This window comes from Aspergillus alliaceus, assembly GCF_009176365.1.
Source record: "Aspergillus alliaceus strain CBS 536.65 unplaced genomic scaffold BDW43scaffold_82, whole genome shotgun sequence".
Taxonomy (NCBI): Eukaryota; Fungi; Ascomycota; class Eurotiomycetes; order Eurotiales; family Aspergillaceae; genus Aspergillus; species Aspergillus alliaceus.
In genome coordinates this window covers 1,617-19,430 of record NW_022474765.1, presented here as the reverse complement: position 1 = coordinate 19,430, position 17,814 = coordinate 1,617, and the positions used below count along the sequence as shown (strand labels likewise).

Genomic DNA, 17,814 nt, shown 5'->3' with positions numbered 1-17,814 from the left:
GTTTTCCATGTGCTCCTTGCAGCAGCACCAAGATTTCATTTTCGAACCGGTACACGCGAGGTACAGTACTACTTCCATCATAAGGGCCATATGCTTGGGGTAATAGGCAAAAATCAGAATTGTAAAGTAAGGGCGTTGGACCATATTGCTGTCTATGTTTTGTACCTCTTAAGTTAGTAATACTTATAGGGGCCAATCTCTGAATATGCGCTAACCCAACCGTACCAGAATTGTATATTGAAGCTGATTCGCCGTATTTTATAAACATAACGGAATCAACAAGGGTGGTTAGCCTCTAGGAAAGTCGCAGGCGAGCAATTTCGAATTTCTTTCTCGCTCTTGCAGGGTTCAACGGCATTTGTAAAAGGAAGACTATATTTTTTAACAGCAGAACAAAGTGTCCAGAGCGGCACATTTGCACCTGACTAGGCCTCGAAATGGTCCGACTCAGGTTCCAAATTTTGAAACCTGAATCGGATCGTGGTTGTATCAGGTTCGAACCTGAGTCGAACCTGATAGACCCTGAATTGCATAATTTTGCCAAGAGTTTCCTATTCTAGCTGTATAAAAATCTGAGTCATTATGCGTAATATACGCCCTGTCACACGTTCAACAGTAGTATACTACTCTAGTATGCTAAGATTTACTAGGTTTGAAATATAATTGTATTTAATATATATTATAGTCTAAATACACTATATATTAAAAATTATGGGGGAAATATTAGTAGGCGTAGAGTTATAATAGGCGGCGGCATCACCCAACATTCTCATTCAAGAGATACATATATCCACATATAGTAACATGACTATATTTTAATAAGAAGCCATATTCTTCGGTCGGTTATAACTTATATTAAATATAGCTATATTAAATCTATTTATATTATATCTACAACCAATATTACATAGTATATATAGGTATAATACTACTTTTACACCTAGAAAACAAGCATAATTTTTGGTATTTTATGTTTACACTGTTATAGAACCTGAACCGCCAAGACTCAGGTTCCGAGTCGGATCGAACCTGACGAGTCGCGACTCCGTACGAGGTCTACACCTGACAGGCTGACACTTTTGTGTGCAGTGTTCAACAGCATTCCATGGTTCTGTGTGTCTTGTCCAACATATTGTTCAATGACGATGTTTGACTATGTTTGTGATCTGATCCTCCCTTCTCTTCAGTGTTGAACAGAGATTCAGGTCTCGAACCGCTGAACATGTTCAGTGGCTGTGTTGAAACAACTCGCGCGGGTCTAGTCATTTTGACTCCACAAATGACACTTTTTGTGAGGAAAGAATAACGTAATAAATCTAAAAAAAATTAGAATCAAAATTAAAGCAATTAAAGAAACTCAAATGAAACTGAATCAAAAAATTTAAAAACTGGATGGTGTTATGGGACTGACTTACCTACAGGCAGCACCATATCATGGGATGCTCTGCCTAAGGCATCTCTGCCAAGCCTTTACCACACAATATTTCGTACAATGTGTCATTTCTGTCAATTAGCTATTTCTTCTTGTTCAACAGGCACACTTAGGTCAGAACAATCTATTCATCCTGTAACAGATGGAAAGGCCCCGCCGCAAACCATGGGGTAGGAGCCACAAAAAGCCGGCCATACATTGTGCAGTGATGTTCAACAGGAAGCCATGCTCTTTCTTTGCCTTCTTGGGTTCCTTCATTTCTACTTTTCCATCTGAATTTAGCCGCATGTCCAAGTATCTGTCCACTGCCAGTACAAGTATGTGGCGTGTTGAAACACGCGATGCAGGTCACACCTCTTCCCTCACACCTTTTCCCAGCCTCCTCAATAACATTAGCGCGCCCCACATGGGCCAGTTATCGAGCTGATGGCACGTGATCAGACCCTCCACGCCAGAGTACTAAAGGGCAGCTGGCCCCGGCCCATTTTAGAGAACCAGATTCCACTAGCTCTATGTTCTATGGAGCGGTTTCTCCGTCTGCTGGAATTGATCCCCCGCAATGTATACGTGTGGTTACTTCTCCCGTTTAAAGTGATTTAAGGAGATTTTAGCGTGCTTGCTTGCTCGCTTGCGCTGCCAGGCCTGATCCCTCATCGAAGGATGTCAGGGTGGCAGCGTGGTGCTGTCACCAGAGTCAATCCCTCTTAGTAGGAGTCCTGGCCTGGTAGCACACCCCGCCACTGTTGGACCTAATCCCTCTTAGTAGGCGTACTAGGCTGGCAGTGGCAGTGCCGTCATCAGAGTCGATCCCTCTTAGTAGGCGTACTGGCCTGGTGGCGTCCGTGCCACGGAGTTGGTTCGCCAGCCTGTGTCCCGGTTATCAGAGTCAATCCCTCTTAGTAGGAGTCCTGGCCTGGTAGCACACCCCGCTGCTGTTGGACCTAATCCCTCTTAGTAGCGTACTAGGCTGGCAGTGGCAGTGCCATTATCAGAGTCAATCTCTCTTAGTAAAAGTGCTAGCCTAGTAGTACATCCCGCCGCTGTTGGACCTAATCCTTCTTAGTAGGCGCACTAGGCTGTCAATGGCAGTGCCGTCATCAGAGTCAATCCCTCTTAGTAGGAGTGCTGGCCTGGTAGCACTTGAGCAATAAATAGCAGCGCGTCCCTTCAGTGACGAGCAGGTACCTCAACGTGGTGCTGAAGTCTAGTACTCGGACAGTAAGGCTCCAAGTCTGCTGTTGGAGGAAGCTAAAACCTGCTCAATTCGATACTGTATAGCTTTATCTTTTATTCCTATTTTACTGTATGTTTCTTTTTCTTTAATTTGTTCTTTCTATATATGTACATATAATAAGGGTCGGATCTTAGGAGTCAGCCGGTCAATGAATATATACATATTTGCGTCCACCGTCTCAAAAGATACTCAATATCCTGGCATTTTATGTGACCATATACTAGCTTGTACTTATACTGCGTCAATGCGCCTTTTCAGCAATCATTATTGTCAGGGAGTGCAGTATCCTCAAGCTTTCTTGATCTGAATGGTCTCGGCGTCTGTACCACGCAATACATATCCCGTTCACATGTTGGCATGTGAGGATGTTTCTTGGGTACTGTTTCTTTGGCCTGTTTTCTTCAGCCCGTAAAACTTCTTGTGGTATACTGGTAGATTAATCCTCGGCAATCTTCTTCTTAACAGTAACCACCTTTCACCATCACGAACCAGGTGCCGTTGTTCGCTCAGCGTTGACATGCCGCCGGGTCTAGCATTCATCCGGCGCCGAATAGAACGGGATGGCGGATGAGTGCCACGTAGATCGAGACAGTTGTACGCAGAAGATATAGACCTGTAACTCATTTTTTGTATGATCAGGACTACATTCCTATTCGCCTATGCCTACACACTAAGCCTGGTAAGAACCTGATATTATAGTCTGTGATATATATAACCCCACAATATGTAACTCTGTGCAGCAAACTGGATATCAGATCAAAACAAGAGGACCACTGGTACAGGCTCACTGTCACTCCAGGGATGGAGCGGTCAATATCTCCATTACGCGAGCTTACAGTCTCACCCAGGTGTCCACCTTGCTGTATCAGCCTAGTCTTTCTCGTAGACCCCAGGGTGAGCATGGTCCCAGCAACGACCCAACACGCCGCTTACGCGACGGCACCGGCCTTGGCAGCGACTACTGGTCGCGGCCAGTTCTGTCCTTCGAGCCGCACATGCGGAAGCGATGCGACTTGTGATAAGCGAGAAGTCGGGTGCAGCGGAGATTGAAGGATCGTGGAGCCCGCTAAACTGAGGGACACCGAATTTCGAGTCAGGAGCTCCCAGACAAGAGGCCAGTCCTTCAGATCTTCAAAGTCATCAGGCTCTATCCGCACATGGAACACCGCCGACAATGGTACCTCGACGGAGCAGAATGAGGCCAGGCTGGACAGGGACTCTAGTATCCGCACCCGCCGCAGGACGGGAAACACAACCGGGGGGGTCGGCTCCTCCGCCACGAACTCACAGTCCGAGATGTAGAGTTCCTTAAGGTCCCGTCCGAGACAGGCAAGTAGGCCGTTCAGATCCATGCCGCTGGAGAAGGTGACCTCGAGAGTCTGGAGCTGTGTAGCTCGACCGCACCAGATTACGCTTTGCTCCTGCGCACCAGAAATGGACAGAGTACGAAGTTGTGGGAGACCATGGAATTGGAGAAGGGCGCTGGGCCCCCGGCCATTTCTTGGGCAGTCTAGGCAGTAGCAGCAAAAATTCAACGCCAATGTCTCGAGGGCAGGGAGCGACGGAAGCACACACAGCCCGGGTTCGTGTTCAATGCAGGAGAGGTGCAGGTGCCGCAGGTGGTGAAAGGTCATCGGAACCGTCCAGATGCGCGGGGACATGAAATCCACGCTTAAGCTACGCAATGACGGAAGTGCGGCCAGTCGCGCTAGCAGGGTCTGGAAACTACCCAGACTGGGCGGGTAGCTGATGCTGTACCGTCGTCAGTCCAGGATCATCAGGTGGAGGGGAAGCATCCACAGGAGGACCTGCCTGAAGGAACGGAGATTGTCAAGAGTGGTCAAGACGTCGAAAAATTCGGGCTGTAAGAAGTCCTCATCGCCCCAGACATCAATTGCCCAGACGTGCGAAGACCATCGGGTCACCGTTGGCAGAAGGCGGCTCGGGAACAGCGGACGCGACAGTGGAAACGGTCGGGAGTTTAGAACCGCTGCATATGCCCCGTCGAAGCGGATCTCGACGGCGCGGAAGAGACACCATGCTGAAACAGCTCGCAGCGCTTCACAACTGTCATAGAGGTGCCAAAGGTCATGTGCGCCCAGCTAGACTTCCCGTCAGTCATAAAGCCTGAGGACTCGGTCCTTAGGGTTGAAAGGCTACGTGATGGCTTACATTCTCAAAGATCAAGCCAAGAATTTCAGACGGGAGCGCCAAAAGGGGCATCACGGAGGAACAGGTAAGATTTCTCCATCCCAAAAGCACGCCTGACAACAATTGACCTATATGTGTACATATAGACTTCTCGCGGCGAGAGCGACGCAGATTGTCTGGGGAGCATTATCTCTCCTACAATTTTGCAAATTCCGCAGAGTGGGACGAGCGTCGGAGGCCATTAAGAGGTCACTGTGTACTGAGAGACTCACGGGTATGCTAGGGTATATTGAACGCAAAGCGGTCTCTCCCGCGCGCTGTGATCCAGGTCACAGCCCATGTTGTTCAACAGGAAATTAGTTGACGGTCCTCCCTCAGAATGCCGGTGGATCGCTACCAGCCATGGCCGAAATAGGAGGGATCTTAAGGCCACACAAAGCAAAGGGGCACGTGGCGTTTTGTCCGAACTGCCCGCAAAACTGCCAAGTACCATAACGGGATGGATCATCGAGTCAAAACCGAGTTCAACGACCTTGCCCTACGGTTTCTGTGGACCCCTGATCATTTGTATATATTGTTCCGCTTCACCACAAAGGCCATTTTCTAACTTAAATTGTCAATGCTCTTTTTTCTGTTTCTCTTTTTCTGACCTGCTTTTTCAATTAATAAAAAGAAAAATTATCAACCCTGCCTTGCCCCTCATGCAAGAGTGGGGTGGGTCTCGCAATCCACAAACCTCACCGTCTCTCCTTAGTTTTCCCCAAGCAAAGAGAAGAACTACCCAGAAGCCTATAAAGGACATTAGAGAGAGGTCCCTCCCGGGGTTCGTGGGCGTCATCGCAAGCAGACAAGAAGCATGGACTCTACGCAAGCAGCTGCACGGGGGCATGCCAGCCCTGCAACACCACCGCATCCAGATACTCTGCTCTGGCCTTCAATCGGCTCGAGCAATGCCGCTTACGATTCCTTTCACCCCCAATCGCCTCTACTCCCGCTGGCGCCAGCATCGTCACGGCCTCAGAAGCGTCACGCCTACGAGGGAGACCTTCCCACGGCAGCCGCGATTCTTCCAAAACGGAGAAGGATCGAGACCGCACACTACTCCCCCCAACCCGGCGGCGATCGTATATTCGCATGCAGCCCAGTTGACCCCAGGCTAGCGCTTCTGCCGCCTCTGCTGTATGATATGGGACCCGACGTCGGTTCCGCGGTAGGGGAGCCAGTTGCAGAGCTGCCAGAGAGCGCATTTCGCGATCAAATGATGTCGCAAGAAACAATGACGGTAATCGACCCCGCTGAGCTCACCCTATTGCCGCAGCCGCGACACCTGCACCGCCCGACTCTCGAGGCATCAGTCGTATCACCTGACACAGCCGAGGTGACTGGGCTCGAGCGATCGTTCCTGCCCCAGCCCAACACAGACCTCGTCAGCACTATGCCGCTGGTTGCTAGCTCTGGCCCGGTCGAACAGGACGAACAGGACGATCCCGCATTCCTCCAGGTGCCCATGGCCCCTAGAAGAAATCCTAATATAACCGCCCCCGTTGTCTTTGCCAGTTTGCCCGGGGAACCAATCGTCCAGTACCAGTACGGTCAACACCTGGAAACGGTACACAGACCCCCAAGCGGGACAGATGATCGTGGGTTGGTCAGGAGTCGGCCCGTCGTCCCGTTAGGTCCGACAGAGCATTCCCAAGCCCCCATAGCGGACAGGGTCAGGGGCGGGCCTTCGTTAGTCGACAGCATCCCCAGGTCGACCCCAGCCCCACAATCCATAGCGCTGGAACGCTCCGCACCCGTGCACCCTCCTCTCCGGCCGGTCAGTTCGGATCTCTACCCAGGGCAAGTATTCCCCAGAAATCCCCAAGTTGACACCGCTCTAACACCAGGAATGGAGGAAAAGACCAGTCCACCCGACGCCTTGGGACGTTGTACAGAGGACTCGCGCTAACGACGCCGAACCCATCGTGACCAGTGGCGTGGCGACAGCCGATCCGTGTGGCATGGCCGCCGATGCTCTGGCCGTCCCCCTAATGGAGCATCAGAAACAGGGGCTCCTCTGGATGAAAGCGATGGAGGCAAGCGGTCAGAAAGGCGGCATACTGGCAGACGACATGGGTCTGGGGAAAACCGTCCAAGCGCTGTCCCTCATCGTGTCCCATCCTCCACGGAGCATCGAACGGCACGCAACCTTGGTCATCGCTCCGGCAGGCTTGATCCAGCAGTGGAAGCACGAGATCGGAAAACTACTACGTCCGGGGCAACATCAGCGTTCCGTGTATGTGTACATGGGGGCCGGCCGCGGGATGAACTTCCCGGCGCTGAATCGACATGATATTGTGCTCACCACGTTCGGAACAGTCACCGCAGAGCTAAGACACAGAGAGAACGATCGCCAGCTACAAACGCGCAACTCAGCCCCAGTCTCCCGTAATTCACCTATCTTGGGGCCAACCAGCAGATGGCACCGGGTAATCCTGGACGAGGCGCAGTACATCAAAAATGATCGATCCAAGGTCGCCATAGCCTCATGCGCTATCGATGCGACGTATCGGTGGTGTCTGAGCGGAACCCCGGTTATGAACAATATGCGCGAGCTCTATTCCCTGTTAAAGTTCCTGCGGGTGCAGCCGTACTCCAACCTTGATAGCTTCACCACTGTAAGTCCGTCGAAAAATATCGAGTGTGTTTTGATTTTCGGGATGTACCCCACCTTTGCTGCCTTTCCTCCCCTCATGGCGGTTGTTGTCTCCCTGTCCAAATCTTCTTTCATTCCTTGATCTCCATTCTTCCTTTTTGCGCCTTCTTACTTTTCTTTTTTGCTTTTCATTTTTTTCATGTCTGTCTCAAAGATGTTTTGATCTATCTCGCCAGTCCCTTTACACGCACCACAATCCGGGCCGATGCTAACCTACAGGTCAGACCATCCAGCGACCGCTGCAAAGTAGCTGGGGGCACCTCCGGGCCCGCGGAACCGCACAGCTCCGGAGTCTGATGAACACGGTCATGCTGCGACGGACCAAGGCATCAACCATTCGGGGTCAACCTATCTGCCTATTACCGTCCAGGACGACGGAGAACGTATACGTAAGCTTTAACGAGCAGGAACGCCAGTTGTACACCGCACTGGAGAGCCACACACGGCTGCAGTTCAACCGCAACTTGAACGGCAGCGTCCCCAATCGAAACGTGTCCCGCATGATGGGCCTACTGCAGCGTCTTCGACAGGCATGCTGCCATCCCTTCCTCATCTCCGACTTCGCCCCGGCAATGCTGGACCCACCGGAGAGTAGGGAACACCGCGAAGCGAACGCCATGCGCTTCGCCGCCGCCGTCATCGCTCGACTTCGCGGCAACGACAGCATCCACGAATGTCCGATCTGCTACGAGGATGGCGTGGACAACCCCGTCATCTTTCACCCCTGTGGTCACAGTGTCTGCATGGAATGCTTCACGAGGATTTCCCGTCTAGACACCTCAACGCAGCAAGATACGGGCAGCGATGGGTTGATGCTTTGCCCCAGTTGCCGGGTAGCCATCGACCCCACCAAGGCGACCGATTACGTCTCCTTCGCCAAAACGCACTCACTTACTTCTCCCAACCCCGGCGATTCGCACAACCTCCTCGGGATGCTCGGACGCCTGCTCGACCGGGTGGAAATGAGTTGCGAAAAGGATAACGAGGATGGCGACGGCGTTGGCGATGACAGCAGCTTGACGGGGATCTGGGCCGCCGGCGGGAACGGACAGGCAGGCCCGCCGCTGGAGTTCCGTACGATCCCCGAGCCGTCCAGTAGGTCCTCTGGGCTAAGCTGGGTAATGTTGCGAAAGCAGGCCCTGACCAATCCCGCGGCGAAACGGAGATATCAGCGGTTCCTAGAGGGGAAATGGATCAGTAGCTCGAAGATCGAAAAGGCATTGGAGATCGTGCGAGGCATCCAGGCCCGGGGGGAGCGCAGCGGTGAGCGCGAGAAGGTCATCATCTTCAGCCAATTCACCGCCATGCTGGATCTGGTCGAGGTCCCTCTCGCCCGCAACGGCTGGGGCTACCGCCGTTTCGACGGAGCCATGAAACCGGCCGACCGTCACTCGGCCACAGTGGAGTTCGCGACCGACCCCAGCTGCTTTGTTTTGCTAGCATCACTCAAGGCCGGTAACTCGGGGCTGAACCTCACAGCGGCCTCGCAGGTGATCATCCTGGATCCGTTCTGGAACCCGTACGTTGAAGAACAAGCGGTGGGGCGCGTCCACCGGATCGGCCAGCGGAAACCGGTGCACGTACACCGCATCTCCGTCCCTGACACGGTGGAGGATCGGATCCTGGACCTCCAGGACAAGAAACGACAGCTGATCGAGAAAGTCCTCGACGATAGAGTCGACTTGCAGCCCGTCAGGCTGGAGAATACCGATCTCGCCTATCTCTTCGTAAGTACCAGTTTTCTACCCCATTTTGAAAAAAAAAAAAAAAAAACCCTCTGGCTAATAGTGCATGTGCGACCTGTAGGGAGTTCCGGGGTGGTCCCGACCATTAGAGTGACGCGTTTTCTCGGAAAGCTGCTTGGACTGTATGTATGGGACAAGGGTTTATGTTGACATCGTCGCGTGGACTAGGGGATCGAGGAACGCGGGATGACGCGCAGCAGATGGGCCATACAAAAGCTGCCAAGAACACACTAAGACATCCAGTCATCAATGATTCCAAGCCAACAGCTTAGTATATAATCTTATCAATCGGCTTTGCTCACATTTGCACTGTTGTTACACGGGTGGTTTTCTCTCATTCTCTAGCAACTATAATGCAAGGAAAGTAGTTCTGCTCCATTTCGCGCCATCCAAAAAGAAAAGAAAACTTACCCAAGAGTGTGCATCACAACCCGGTTCCTAGGACTAAAAAATATGGTCCACTCACCTGGGTGGCTGTCGTGGAGAAATGGTTAAAGAAGAAAATACTCTTGTGGGATCCAATTGGGGAAGGCGACCGAAGTTAATAGTAAATATATATTTCCGACATGTTCCTTTAAGCTAAAAGCTAAACATTAAGGCAAAGGCTAGATACGTGTAGTAGAATAAAGCCATCTATGTACACCATGCATACATAACCATGCTTTGATGATTAGATAAAGACACATCTATTCTTCTCCTACCCTTAGTTACATTCACTACGCTCTTCTCGTTGTCCTTACATTCCTCGATGTCAATATATATAGAGAGCCGGAGACAGAGCTGGCTGGATTTCGGGTTAACACCATCAAGGCTGATTGGAAGACGCGCCGCCGTACGCTGTGGCTCGGAAGGCCATGAATGGCTGGAAAGAAGTGCCCCTTCCTCATTTGAGTGTTTGGATATTTGAATAAGAAGATATAATGGCGTAGAGCGGCTTTTGTATCAATGGAGGACACGGTTGGACGAATCACTACAGTCATCTTCACCAACAGTGTCCAGTTAGATCCACGCTGAACTACCGTAAACCATTGTTCCAACTTGTTAATGCAGCACTCTTGGTTGGAAAGCTAAGGCAGGCTTCCTAGTAAAAGTGGGGAAGCAGCACAACCTTACGTGCTGGGGCTGCTCTTATTCTAATTTGAGTCTAAGAGAGTTGGCGGAGATTCTGGTATATAAACCTCTAGTTTCCCATTCAACACTGGTTCACTCTGCAATATCAAACCGAACACTCACACAGCAGCAACTAGTCGCATTTGTGGACAAGCCAATGGCACGACCGGGAATACTGAGAAAAGTGCATATTAGAAGTTTTTCCTTTGATTACTCAGACAGATCCAGATAGTTAGTTATTCGATATGACCCTGCCCTATTTTACCCTGACAAGAAGGGCAATGTGTCCCCATTCAAGTGTTCCGTCTTCACCGACACAGGTCCTGTACAAAACCCTGGGATACCCTCCCAGTTGGCCTACAAGGGTTAAGAGTCTAGGAATGGTTACGAAAATTGATGTTATGTTACTATTGATTGGCCAAATGACGTCCCCTTGGCCGGGCGGAGCACTACCGGCCGTTCTGCTCCTCCAGTCTTCCGAAAGGAAAGCTTATTAGAAGGTTAGAGTACAACCATACATCATACGCCGAACAGAACAAAAATTCGAAGGCTTGTAATAGGTTTTAAACTATAAAAAAAAGAAGATGAGAAATGAAAAGAAACAAAAGATCATTTGCAAATGAGGACCCGCTATCTATAATTAGGTTCCAACACCAGTACCTCACCCCAGCGGGAAATACCCTCGGTCAAGGACGGTAAGAACCACTAGCTAGACGCATCCCCAACCTTCTGCCGCTTGGTCCTCTCCGGGGAATCGTCGGCGTACTCAGACACGACCAACCCAGGCGTGTTGGTCAGCTGCAGGTTTGGGTTCCTGGTCGAGAACTGCCCAATTATCCGGGAAATCATAGCTGCGATCTGCCGTGCTCCATCCGGTCGAATACGGCCGCCGCTTGGGTGAGGGCCTGCGACGGACAGGCTATCCAGGCCGAGGGTGCTGGCCGCACCTACGGGCACTGAACCAGCGGGCAAGACGGGGTCGACCGCGGCATGAATACCCGCGCCTTGTATGCCCCGGCAATCGCTCCCGTCCGCCAAGGCCGAGGAAGATGGACAAGGCTGGCCGGAGCCCGACGAGACTGTCCCGATATGTCCCGCTAGTACCTCGTCCGGTGTGGGCGCCATTTGAAGATCGGAAATGGCATTGTCGATCCACTGAGGGTGGGTGCGGCCCGGGGCAGCAAGGAGGAGAACCGACCGTTCTCTATACGGCTCCGGTGCATCCAGCGGGACGCGTCGCAGCGTAACTGAGTAGCCCTGCTCGAGGAGAAGGCTCATGGTGCTCGCCAGCGAGCCCCACCGCTGGTCGTCGAGGATCGAACGGGACATGGTCAGGACGATAAAATCGGGGCTCAGCACTGGCGACTGCGCGGCGAGCTCACACAGTTGGAGGGGGGTCAAGTCCGCTTGCGAGAGATCGACCACATCCACGGCGCAGGAAGCAAGCGTCCTAGATGGCGACACGACCGACGGGCCTTCTCCGTTGATGGTAACAATGCGGGGCGCCTGGCCCCCTGCCATGTCTGGCAGTACCAAACCCTGGCTGTCGATCCTGGCTACAGCCGACGCAGCGCAACCGTGATACACGACTGCATCTGGATGTTGTGCCTGCATAAAAATCAGCGTCAGTCTATGCAAGTCTCACTCACTCGCCCACCACACGCGGCGTGACAATCCTCAGAGGAAACGCGGAGAAAGCTCAACGGAAAGGAGCCTACCTTCCACGGCTGGTGGCATCTTTCATCGAAGCCAACAGCAGCACTGACGCGATATCCCGCCTGCGCGAAGCCGGTCGAAAGGCGCAGGTCGTCAGGGGACAGATCAAAAACCGAAGCTACGGGGAACGGTGTAAAGCGCGGGAACGGTGGGCTGCCTTTTGGCCCGGAGAGGTGGGGCACGAGAGGCGTCACGAAGAACGACTCCCGATAAGATCCTTCGTGGATACCATAGCGAGCAAAAAAGCCAGTCACCACATCTAGCAAGTATGTCAGTAGAAGACGGAGTGCGGCAGAGTGTAGATCTTACCAGGCACCTCCGTGACATGGGATACCAACGTAGCGGCAGGACCCTCATCCACCGCGGCCACGTCGCCAACTTTGACGATGATCGCATCGTCCTGGTGGCCCATCCGGTCGGCATCCTGGAAGTGGAGGAGGAGCTCTTGGCTCCCGGCAGCCGGGCTTCCTGCTTCCCACGCCAGCTGGTCAACGAGGAATGAATATTTCGTGGCAACAAGGCGGAGGCCAGATTCACTCTCGGCCGGTGAGAGAATATCGTGGATGTAGAGTACATGGCGGGTGGCCATAGTGCCGTCGCCGCCGGGCACCTGGAGCTGTACCTGAACGTACGCGCCTCTCGAGAACTGCGGACATTGCTCGGGTGACTGATGGGGTTCCTGGCCGGTTAGAAAGATCAGCACGTGGGTTCTAACAATTTCTGCGACCGATGGGGCCAAAGAAAACGGAACGCCAAACTACAACTCCCGGTCCCAAGGGAGATCATCCAGGGTATGGAGCGAGGCCGGAAGGGGGAAGGAAAAGTTAGAGAATCCGACAACGAAAGTGGCAGGATAAACGGAGAGGCGAAGAGGCAACTCGAGGGGTCAGGCAGGAAGAGGAAGTAAAGGAAAGAATCAAGTTCAAAGTGCATCAAGCAACAGTCAAGGTATCCATGCAAGGGAATGACCCACCTTGGCAGCTTGGATATCCTGGCCAGTGGCTCTTTGCTGCGCGTCGGCATTCGGGGGTGGTCTTGGCCAGGTCCGCCACCAGGCAGATTCTGGGCCGGTCGTGTCCTGCGAAATGGCCGGCAGAGACAAACCGGACGAGGCATCGTGGGCCTCGCTGGCGTGGATCGCCAAGCTATCACCGATGGCGTCGGACGATGTCGTTCCCACCGCAGGAGCGGATTCCGGCCGGTGACGGGGCCGCTGAGAGGTATTGAAGACCTCTTGCTGGGAATGGTCGGCGGTGCTGGCCAGGGGATATCCTTCTTGTTCATCATCGGGCGCTTCCAGTAAGATGCTGTCAATATCCGTGGAGGTCATCGGCATATTGTGAACAAGAGTAGGCCCCTCCACAGGAGTATCGTCAATTGGTTGCGAAAGGGCCCCCACAACCCTAGCGCCCTGCTCCAAGGAAGTTTCGTCTCCAGCCAGGGTTTCCCAACTTGTCGCCATCAAGGCGGCGGGCGCAGGCAACGCAGCAGCGTGAAGCGCGGACGAATAGCCAATTGGGACAGTTGTGGGAGAAATGGCCACGTCAGGTGCACTCGATTGGGTCTCTAGAGGCTCACGGGCAGTACCCCCAATCAGCGGAGAGAAGGGTCGGACCGGTATGCCCACCAACGCCCCGTCTTGGGCTCTCAGAGATGGTAGAGCAGAGTGGTTATCCGAAGGTACGATAGAACTGTTGGGGTCCGGCATTTTTGCAATCGTCGGAATCCAGGGTCCCTCACCCAGGTCCTTGAACACAGCGGTTCGGCTATTGAGGGAGACAATCTGTCGAGGACAGAAACAGGTATCACGGCGGGCATCATACACGAGATCCACCGACTGGTTGGTGCAGTGTGGCCCATGCAACGCCACTAGGTATTGCACCTGCGCCCCATAGAGTTCAGTGAAGATGAGACTGTGGCCCGTATAGAAGGAGACCTGCTTCGCCGGCTCTCCTTTATCCGTGGTGCGTGCCTGTATCATGCGCGGCATTTCATGCAATTTCCGGCGGGCCGATTGAAGGAGCGGCTGCAGCGCCTCACTCGAGTGCACTCCATGGGTCTGACGGAAGATGAGTGTCACGGCACGATTGTAGAGCTCTTCGGCCACGTGCTGGCAGACTGCATCACCGGCCTCGCGCTGGAGTTGGATCGGGCCCTCCGTTCCAGAAGAGTGGCCACGCTGAACATGGAGCCATTTCTCGTGGATATACAGGCGCTCGCCTTCGGTGCGGTACGCCATGTCGACCGAGTCAGTCCCGCAACGGACAAAGACAACTGTTGTCCGCCTGGTCGAGAGATCCAGCGCGAGCAAGGCGCCAAGGGTGTGAGCCATGCCATGTGCGAACGCTGTGTCCGGCACGTCTACTTCTTCGGAAACTTCCAACCGGCGTTGCAGCTCTTCCAAAGGGTTCCGCACCAGGCCGTACATCCGTAAGATCGACCACAGCGGGTCAGGCAACGGCTGAGGCTCCGTCTTCAACTCCGATCGGATAACGGGAGAGTCCTAAGCACGCGTGCACAAGTGGCAGATTAGAATAGTTTTGCTAACGTAAAGGGAGGAGGGGGTAATAGCACATACATCATTCTGGTCAGATTCGCGGCAGTAAAACACATCCCGAGTCCTCGGCTCGCGACAGATCGCCTCCCACAGTTTCTTGGCTGTCGCCTCCGTGACCGACCGCTCCGCCCCTCTCGCATCGGCGCACGACGGGTGGTTTCGAAGGAGCTCCAGGTAGCGCGGGAGCGCCTTAGCCTCATCCTGCATGATCGCGCGTTCCCAGATCGAATGGATGTCCGCTGCCGCCTGCGGCGCGTCGACCAGGCGTTGCCGATCCCGGTCGACACTGCCGTGGACCAGGTTGTAGCCGAAGCGGAACGGCTGGTGGCCCTGGCTCGATTCCGGGACGCGGAGACCTTTGAGGTAGAGGCGGCCCCAGTGTACCGATCCTAGCAGTAGATCTCCAACGGGCGTCCGAACCGAGCTCGAGGGGGCGTGGAGGTCGACCGTGTCCCGCATCCAGACGCCAAAGTCGTTCAGCGACAATCGCTGGCCTTTCTGGCCTTTCTCAACAAGCACCGAGACGTCCCTCCCAACCTCAGCGCTGAGCCGTGCGGGATGACTGGGGCGCCCTGGGGCCCCGGGGTCTCGCTTCGCCTTGGCTGGTGTCAGTCGGCAGTAGAAATTCTTTTTCGCCTGGCCGTTGAACCCAAAGTTCCAGTAGAGGCCGCTCGCGGAGATCTTCACATGGTGGTCCGCGCGAGAGAGCACCAGGGCGGCGATCTTCAGCCCCTCCCCATGGCCGCCGGCCAAGCGCTCGTCGTTCTTCTTGGTGGTGTGACCCATCTCCAGACACTGCGGGTCCAGGGAGGATCCCAGGTTGGTAAACTCTGCACTGCCCTGGGCCTTGTTAAATCGAATGAATCCCAGGACCCTCCGTGCCGGCGGTCTGGCTCCGCCCGGGGCCGGTGCGACTTGCTCCTCGACGACGATCGTGATCGACTCCGAAGTCGCCGAAACGTGCGGCGCAAAATCGACCAAGCTCATTGGATGGGCCTGCAGGATGGCATCCTTCCTGTGGTAGGGTTCAGCGCCGAGCCAATGTGGTGGGGGAGAGGGGGAGACTCGATTGCTTCGGGGCCATGAGAGGGACTTACCAATTTTGATAGAGCTCCCGCAGGGCATCAGGAACCGTCCAGTCCGCTGCGTAGGTGCGCGTCAGGCCAAGGGCGATGCTGCGTGGTCCTGTCAACCCCGTCGCAGTCGGCTCCTCCACGCCAGGGCTGGTCGGTCGGTCGGTAAGAGCCTGCGGCTCCAGTTGTTCGACAATAGCGGAATCCATGTCGTATATCAGCTCCCGGTGTAGTATATAAGCTCAGTACGGCGTCGTGTGTGATTGATGCTTAATTTGGTGTGATGGGGCTAGAAGCGGCGATCCAAGTCACTGTTGACTACTGGAGACTTCACCATCGCAGCAGACATTGCCATCTTTATACTTTTCACGACTTTCACAACAATGCCTTAACCAAGATGGGAAAGAAGGGCAAAAGCGCCAGGGGCCAAACAGCGCTCGTTCAAAATGAACGCCGGTTTCAATGCCATTGGAAAGCTTCGTTCAACGAGCGATCGGTAGCTAGGTGGGTAGCAACTAGCCCCTGTAGATCTGAAGGCTGATCATATTGGAGTGAGATCAGCGCAGCGCTGAAAGCCCGACTTACGTTAATAACCTGATGGGGAAGAATGTTTTTAAGGTCACTGTGATATTGGGTGCAACGCTCCAGGGTCCCTACATGTATCGAGAAGGGAAGCAAAGCAAAAAGTATGGGGTTCTTAGAGACAGAAAAGAAAGAGAATAAATGAGGGTAGGAAAGAGAGAGAGGGAGGAGGAAGAAAGACAGAGAAAAACTAAAATGGTGAGCTGAGTTATGAACAAGGTCAGTGCCATGGACAATTGCTGCATTATGTGCAGAAGGATAGAAAATGAGGCCCTCATTTTTCCGTGTCGCCTCTCCGGGAGCGATGGGTGGAAGGATTCAGTCAGCGTACAGATAAGAAAAGCCCCTTCTATTTGTGATGGCACAAGCAGCGCAATGACACCACGGTCTCCTTCGCAGCTCAAAAGTGGCTGCATAGGTTTCTCTGTCGTCCTTTGTATTTCGCCTAGTTAATTTTTACTTCACCATATCCTCTTTGTTCTCCCGCTCCCTCTTCCTGACTACTGTAACTCTCCCAGCTATTTCCTTCTGCTTGTACTCGATTTCATCCCGCCACGGTGCGACTCAATTCCTCGCCATCATCCTTGTATTCGGCAAGAAACGCGAAAAAATCACGGGCATTCTAGGCATGGGCACGGTAGTAGCAAGAAACGCGATATCATTCTCAAGAACGATGGCTAACTGCTGAAACAGAATGTTTGGGCCTTCCTGGCTGATGTACCGGCCAAATGCACAACGATCGCCCACGTTCTCGAGAAAAAGGACAAGGAGCTGTCAGACGCAAGACGTGAACTGGGTAATGTGGCCTCAGAGCTTGCCGCCGTCAAAGAGGTCAGAGAAGTTCTCTTCACCCTGGTGGAGAAACTGTGGATGCTACTGTGCACGTATGAGCATGAACAAGGAGCGACGCATCGAGAGTATCAGACCCTGGAATCTGTCCTCGATTTGGCCCTCGCGCGGTTCGATCTTCTCGGCGCAAGGGTCGACAGTGAATCCTTGCGCCGGGAGAATAGCGAGTTGCGAGCCGCGCTCCAGATGGGAAGGGCACAAGAGGCAAATACATGTCCAGTTGCACAGCATACGAACGAGGATCATACCGGGACGACAACTAGCTCTTCAACATCTTCCAGTTGACCTATATAATTGAAGGGGTATTGCTGCAAGAGATTCTTGCTGAACCACATAGTTGATTAGGCAGACTATCATGAAGAGACTAAGCTGAAGAGAAGAGAAGAAAATGAAACTATCGCGTACATTATCCTTTCTGTTGCCATTCTAGACAAAGGGTCACATGACTAACCAGACTCACTTCACTAATTATAGTCTAAACCTCGATCCATAACAATTGCCGGCAAAACTGCGGTACGTCCCAACAGGAATAGATGTATGAAAACTGCGTGCCAGCATTAGACGTCGCAAGCCACAGATGCACATATTAGTACGGACACAAAAAGTAAATAGAATAGCGATACCTACAAAATTCTTTAATGTACTGTATACTGTACCAAACAGAAGC

The 17,814-nt window shown here is 53.1% G+C and overlaps 4 protein-coding genes across 4 annotated transcripts; 2 read left to right on the top strand and 2 right to left on the bottom strand.

Moving 5' to 3' along the window:
* Positions 1–3,391: 3,391 nt before the first annotated feature.
* BDW43DRAFT_293805 (uncharacterized protein) lies at positions 3,392–4,488 on the bottom strand. The gene has a single exon (XM_032043867.1). The coding sequence runs from the start codon at positions 4,325–4,327 to the stop codon at positions 3,596–3,598; it is 732 nt and encodes a 243-aa protein (XP_031894377.1). The 5' UTR covers positions 4,328–4,488; the 3' UTR covers positions 3,392–3,595.
* A 1,011-nt stretch (positions 4,489–5,499) lies between these two features.
* BDW43DRAFT_243887 (putative SWI/SNF family DNA-dependent ATPase) lies at positions 5,500–9,579 on the top strand. Its single transcript, XM_032039708.1, has 4 exons — positions 5,500–6,659; positions 6,721–7,477; positions 7,740–9,242; positions 9,322–9,579. The coding sequence occupies exons 1-4, from the start codon at positions 5,674–5,676 to the stop codon at positions 9,352–9,354; spliced, it is 3,279 nt and encodes a 1,092-aa protein (XP_031894376.1). The 5' UTR covers positions 5,500–5,673; the 3' UTR covers positions 9,355–9,579.
* A 1,496-nt stretch (positions 9,580–11,075) lies between these two features.
* On the bottom strand, positions 11,076–15,925 carry BDW43DRAFT_316712 (uncharacterized protein; the record flags this gene model as incomplete). Its single annotated transcript, XM_032048372.1, has 6 exons — positions 11,076–11,978; positions 12,089–12,345; positions 12,396–12,765; positions 13,060–14,589; positions 14,665–15,658; positions 15,741–15,925. The coding sequence occupies 6 exons, from the start codon at positions 15,923–15,925 to the stop codon at positions 11,076–11,078; spliced, it is 4,239 nt and encodes a 1,412-aa protein (XP_031894375.1).
* Positions 15,926–16,673: 748 nt separating this feature from the next.
* On the top strand, positions 16,674–17,432 carry BDW43DRAFT_316711 (uncharacterized protein; the record flags this gene model as incomplete). The annotated part of the gene is made up of 3 exons (XM_032048371.1): positions 16,674–16,734; positions 16,817–16,935; positions 16,992–17,432. 3 exons carry the CDS (start codon positions 16,674–16,676, stop codon positions 17,430–17,432), a joined length of 621 nt encoding a protein of 206 aa, XP_031894374.1.
* Positions 17,433–17,814: the final 382 nt, after the last annotated feature.